Source organism: Aplysia californica, unplaced genomic scaffold, assembly GCF_000002075.1.
Source record: "Aplysia californica isolate F4 #8 unplaced genomic scaffold, AplCal3.0 scaffold00079, whole genome shotgun sequence".
In the NCBI taxonomy this organism is placed as follows: Eukaryota; Metazoa; Mollusca; class Gastropoda; order Aplysiida; family Aplysiidae; genus Aplysia; species Aplysia californica.
In genome coordinates this window covers 569,639-576,241 of record NW_004797349.1, presented here as the reverse complement: position 1 = coordinate 576,241, position 6,603 = coordinate 569,639, and the positions used below count along the sequence as shown (strand labels likewise).

General features: G+C 37.7%; 1 protein-coding gene across 1 annotated transcript in view; it reads left to right on the top strand.

Moving 5' to 3' along the window:
• Window positions 1-634: 634 nt before the first annotated feature.
• The window catches only part of LOC101857937 (reversion-inducing cysteine-rich protein with Kazal motifs), a gene marked incomplete in the record, with an annotated part of 143,270 nt that continues 137,301 nt past the window's right edge, over window positions 635-6,603 (top strand). Inside the window, 1 exon segment of the mRNA XM_013080242.2 lies at window positions 635-1,054. Within this exon segment, the coding sequence (XP_012935696.1) occupies window positions 742-1,054 (313 nt within the window).

Below are 6,603 nucleotides of genomic sequence, written 5' to 3'. Positions count from 1 at the left end.
TATCTATCTATCTATCTATCTATCTATCTATCTATCTATCTATCTATCTATCTATTACTCCCTACCTTGCTTGCCCGCTCGTTCTATCTATCTAATTTCCCCCTCCCTCTCTCTCTTTCTCTCCCTCTGTCTTTCCATAGTGTTCTATACTACTCTCTGTGCTTCGAAAGAGAGAGAGAGAGGGGGGGGGGTGAACAAAGAGAGAAGAGAAGAAAATAGACTAGATAAAGAGAGGGATAGAGAGAATAAGCGAATGAAAAAGGATGTAAGTTCTAGTAAGTATCAATCAGATTCGGTACACCTAGTGTAAGCAGACTGCATCATGTTCTATTAATTTTAATAATGAAGAAGAGGCATTTTCGGCTATCACCACATTAAAAAAAGAAAAAGAATCAAGTGGAAGATATCTTTATCAACAAGATCTTTAACAAATAACTTTTTAATTTCAGCAGGTAGCTCCATATTAAATTAGGGGAAATAAAGCAAACAGAATCTTACTGCTGCAATAACTGTTTAGCTGATATGTTACATGTATGATACCTGGGTGGCAAAAAGCGGCGCTTTTCCGGTAATAGATCTATATTTTTTTAAATACGAAAAGGTATTTACTTGAGAAAAATGTCACAAATCAAAAATTGTACAACACCCAAATGCGAGCAATGCATTGGCATTTTTGAAAGGTCGCGCTGAAATACTTGTTAGTCGCAGCGGTAGGAGGGAGTAACCTACAAAGCGCAAACTATGGCCTCACGGGGCACACAACTTCTCTTTCACACTCGCTTCCTCACCGTGTCTTTGGTTCCCTCTTTTCCGCCTCGCGTACGGAGCGATCCCGCTACGCGCAGAGCGACCAGCCAATCGTTTTACACGAGGGAGGTTGATGCTTTATGGAACAGCTCATTGTTGTGTAGGGGTTGTGATCTCTCACGAACTGGACAGATCAAGCAGTTCGATTGCAATCATGGTCGCAAGCACACGGATATGTACAGAACTTCCAACATGATTATCTTACTGTTAGGGCTTTCTACTCTCTGTTCACTCGTTTCTGCGAAAGGTAAGTCTCTATTTATGCGGTTTTCGAAGTGTGTGTTCCCCTAGCTCTCTCTCGATTCGCCATTTCCCTCTGGGGTCTCTTCGAGTGCACTACGGTGTGTAGTGTATGGCGGTTTGTTTATCATTGAGTGCTGTAGTCGGCTCCTTTGTTGTTGATAACACAAGTGCCCTGCCGTGAACTCCTCTCAATAGTCGAACACTGTTGGCCCCATCCCCTCTCTGTCGATCACAGCTACCATTTATACTAGATCTATCTTACCACAAAAGTTTTACACAAGTTAACTTCTTTCTTTGAAGATGCAACAGTACCAGAAACCACTTTATTGCCTACCATAAAAATCGTTTTCTGTGAGACTGCGGTTCCATGATGCTACTGCTACGGTGCCGAGTGATTCCATTTTTATCTACCCTCGCATTCACCCTCCAAACCATGGCCCTCGGGGTCTAACCTGCACTCGTACACAAAGTTTGTTGTAACTTTTTTCTTGAGAAAACACCAACTGTACGGTGCGTTTCGGGGTCACGCAAAACTTTCTGTAACTTGCTCATTATTCATCGATTCATAATAGGCGCTGTGTAGGGTGGAGAATGAAAAGAGTTTTACACGCCGGTGGCTCGGGATGTAAAGAACGAGACAGCGTACAAAGAAAGCAAAATGTCTTCATACTCGAAAGATTCGGGTTGAGAAAGAAAACTAAATGAGCGTGGATCTGCCGGTTGTAATAGAATGTGCTCCCGAGTGTCGGGTCTACCTTAGATTATATAATTCTGGAATAGTCAATAGTATACCTGACATTTTCTACTCTCTGCTAGCAACTCACTAATCATGTTTATGACTGTAGTTACGCAATTCCGTAACTCAAGTATTTTTTTGTAGATGTTTTCTAGGTTGGTTAAACGTTTGTTCTGGTTTACATTACTGGTGGTTTTTCTCTGTAGGCTATATATATTTTGATATTTGTCACTGGTATTTTTTTCTGATATAACACAACAGTTCCTCTGAGTAGTTATTCTCTGTTTGACTTTTGGACTCTCTTTTTTTTATAAAGAGTAGAGTCTAGATCTATTTTGTTCTGAGGTAGGCAGGTAGGCCTACACTTTGAAATCTCAATGTTATTGGATGGAGGAGTCTTAAGAAAAGCATTAAAGTTAAACTGATAATTGAATGCCAGTAACTCTACGGTAGCTCTTCTTTTTTACCAAAGTTTAAAAGGTACCTAGAGAAAATATTTTACAGTTCACACTATCCAGGTCATCATTTAAGTTCATTCATTAGAAGCTACTTGATGTTTGTTCAAGATGTTAAAAAAAGGTATTGAATTGTGTACTTCATCAGTACAAAATTGCTCAAACCTGTTTGATCTCAGTTTTTAAATTGCTAGCACAGAAATTTTAAATTCTATAAATTAAAAAAATAATAAAAGTTAATGTTGTTGGACCAGAATCTATAGAATCTATATATATATATGTTTTTTTCTTTTGCAATTAACCGTATATTTAGAAAGTTAAACCGAGTTATAATTTATATTTTGTCATTAATATGTATGGTTCAAATTGAAAGAAATTTTTAAAAAGAATGTGGCACACAATAAATACCTGATAATTGAAGATATAAATGCTTTCGAACCACACTAATTCGCTGAGTGACTTGAAGTAAAATTTATCTGCTTAGATTTCTTGTCTTGTTTTGAGCCGTCAATGTTCAATTTCAGTTAAGCTCAGAGTGGACATCTTTTATTATACTGTTTATTTGTGACCATTTATTTTATTAAGTCTTGTCTAGTGCAAAATATAAAGAAAGAAAGAAGTTTCAGTTAGAAGGTCTTATTTTTGAAATCCTGGGGGTTTTCCGTTTTGTTTTGTTTTTATTTTACTTACGATCACAATTAAGCTGTTAAGATCCATCGGGCAAAAAAAGTGCTAACCTGAGGCCTCATAAAAGTAGAAGTATAAATTAAGTGTCAAATACTGTGCTGTCTTACTTTAAATGACTTAAATATGAATTTTGGAATTTTAAAATAATATGTTTATAAAAGATATTGTTTCTTCTATGAGCACTGTTTTTCCCTTTTCATAATAAATACTGAGAAAAAAAAAGAACCAACTCCAGGTTATGTATTTTTATGAATTATAATTTCCTTTTGTTCAGAACCTTGTTCTTAAGCTATTTCATAACATTTTTAGGACAGTAAGCAGTGTTTATAGGGCTTCATTAAGTAATAGATAATATTTTAGGCTCTGCAAAATAAAGAAATTAAAAAGTGTTTAAAAAATAATGAGAAATAAATATGTCTATAACAAGGGTTAAGTTTTATCGTAAAGAGAGGATCTAAGAGTCAACAAAAGGAATAAAACAGAGTGTGTAGTATTTTTTTCTTCCAAAGATTTTATTCTAATAGAAAAAGATGCATGAGGGGGAATTTATTATTTTCTTCTTTGCAAGAGAAGCATTTCACTCTTCACTTTTTTTTCACAACAAATACAGTTTGGGTAAATTGCTTTTATGACCAGTCATTTTGCTTTCTCCAATTCGTTATTACTGTCATTGTACTGATGCCTGATACATCTCTACAACTCCAACAAGTACTTTTCTAGCTTTAAAAATTGTAAATGTACTTGCGTAGTGTTAAAATAAATTATGTTATTTTATTAAAGGCAGTCCTGTCAGCTATACTCATTAAGAAGTTGTAAGTTTTTAGAATTTAAAAAAAAGAGAGAGAGAGAGAGAGAGAGAGAGAGAGAGAGAGAGAGAGAGAGAGAGAGCATTTAGGACTGTGCAACTTAGATAAATTTTCGTCTCTTTGTATGTTCTGATCTTGTATGAACATAGCAGCTTCGATCGAAGCAAATAGGCAAACTGAATAGTAGGCCTAAAGTTTTTCAAAGCAAAATCAACTAAGATCCAAAAATGTTAAAATGTAGTACATTAATAGGTGCGTTTGATAACGTTTATATTGGTAACTTTATGGTCATGCTTTTTTTTCACCGTCTGAAGATGGCTGCCAACGTGTGGACAGCATATATAGTGTAAATGACTTTAAAGTTACGAGTACAATATGTTAATGTGTAAAAATTACGTCCCCGCAATTGAAAGGATTTCTGTTACATGTATTAACGTTACAGTTGCCATCTGGCGATGAGAGCTCTGTGTCTGAAATGTGATACCCTGCATGTCATTCAAAAAACAGAAAAACAAACAAAAACAAACAAGCAAACCCACAAAACCAAAGTCGGAAAGGCAGGTACATGTAGTTGAAATCTGACTGTGCTAAACTGTCATGCTGTTGATGATCGTACACGTTACACAGAATGAATCACCTGTACTTCATGTCTGCTTTCTAAAAAAAAATATGTAAAATTTGCCTGTGACATTGTCTCTCACTTCAACATAGAAAGCCGCTTTGACGACCTTTTAAAAGAAGTAGGCTACAATATTCTCTGCCTCACACATTGCAGATATTGGGGTGGGGGTGGGGGGGGGTAGCATCTGGTAGGTCCTTCTTCTTTTCTTTGGCTTTGTTGTTTCTGTCAGCTTCTTTTGCTTTTTCCAAGCACAAAATAGCCGTTGTTGCGTCGATGTGCTTCTTCTATTTCTTAAACAAACAAAAAAAAACAATTTAACATCTAACCTCCCACACCGAACGCGTTTTCAATAGAGCAGGGCCCGCCGATGAAATTTAGGGTATGGGTGCTCGCAGGCTTTATAAACAGAGAGTCAGCTGTGTATGAGATATAAATACATCATGTATACCCCACTATGCAATCATGAGTTGCTTTTAGATATCGAATCACCCCCCCTCCTCTTCCTCTAACAATCTTACAGTAGGCACACCCCATAGGAGGCTATGACTTCAGTTTAAGGCAGTAGGTAACTGGACCCATAATTAAGGACCCCCGAAGTTGTCGTCCAGGATATTTTCAAGCTGTCTTTGCTGGGATCACGCTGGGATATAGAAACTAAGTCAATGATCCCTGCAGCGTCAGTGTCGACTCCAAGTATAGAAACAAGCCTGTTGCTGTTTGAAGAGCGTGTATATTATTTTGTACTTTTTCGATGTTATAGGTCCTCTCTTGGCAAACGGAAAATTGGGAGCTCCCGTGGCCTAGAGGTTAAGGTGATCGCCTCTCATTCAACGGTCCTGGGTTCGAATTCGGGTAGCGACGGAAACATTTTGTTCTCTAAAATTGTCTCCTTTCACCTACTTTCTTGCTCTCTAGCAATGTTCTGTCGTCTGCTTTCGTCTCCACTTTCTGCCTTCACCTCCTTTGCCCCCTCCTTTGGGCTCCTGGCTCTTCCGGCAGCCTTTCTACTGCTTCTCCTTGGCTCCTTCTTCTTCGGCCACCACCCGGGAAAAATTGAAAATTTCCTACCAACTGAAAACGTTTGGTGTGTCCCGCGCGCTCATATGACCTTTTATGCAGTTGCGAGCGCCGTAAAATTCTGGCCAAAAAAAAGAAAGAAAGAAAAAAACCTCAGAGAATATGACGATCCAAATGTGGCTCTTTTGGGCCCCATGCTGGTATTCTTGAGGCTGAAGATATGTTCCAAAGAAGTTCTCTCTGTAATATTATTCTTTGTCTTGGAACCGTGAATGATTGTAACGTACTAAGCGACAGGTGCCGTTTAGCAATCTAGCTACGTTTTCTATGTGGAAGCTAGCCTCATTTTACTCCCTCAAGGGTACCTATTTGCGTGACTTCATAACCTGACACCACAAAAGAAGATCGAACAAAACGTCAGTCTTAGAAATAACAGTCATCCATTTTTTAAAAATATGCCCGGCCCAAAATGATTTCTTTGAAAACGGTTTGTTGTACGTCATTTCAGACACGATTAGATTTTGTTTTATAGCATAAATCACTCTCACTCTCACAGTAAAGGGGTGATTGGTTCTTCTTACAAATTTTATGCACGATTCACCTTTATAGTAAAGAGGTAACGTAACACACGTGTGGAAGTGTGCATGTGTTGGCCAGATTAATCGGCTTGCATGAAAAAAGATGAGTTCCATTTTTAGCTGGATAAATAAGTAGAGCCCGCAGTACAGCGGATACTGGAAGCGCGGATGGTCCCATTTCAGCTCTTTACTTTTAAAATTTAAGTTGGTTTCATTTGTTCAGATTCAGGATAGTGGTTGCTCCTAGTTACACAAACGTCTACAATATTTCGAAGAGTGCGCACTTTAATTTATACACATACCCGTCGGGTCATTGAGTTTGAGTTTAGAGAGAAGCTTGTGAACAATACATATCGTAATCATAATGTATTGATTGAAAAAAAAAGATGAACAAAAATTAATCCTAAACACTAATATACCCGAAATTAACTAAATATCTTGTAGAATCTGTCTGCGGTGTTTAAAACGCCACACCCGGACCGATCGAACGAAGCTGGGCTTGCACACGTGCGCATGTTTTCTCAGCGTTCACAGATGGAATTATTATTATAATACCTCATATGTTGGAAAGTTTTTATCTTTCTTTTTGTTGGTTGTTCTTTTTTCCTACAACACAAACGTTAAATTAGATTTAGAAAGCCGACACACGAGC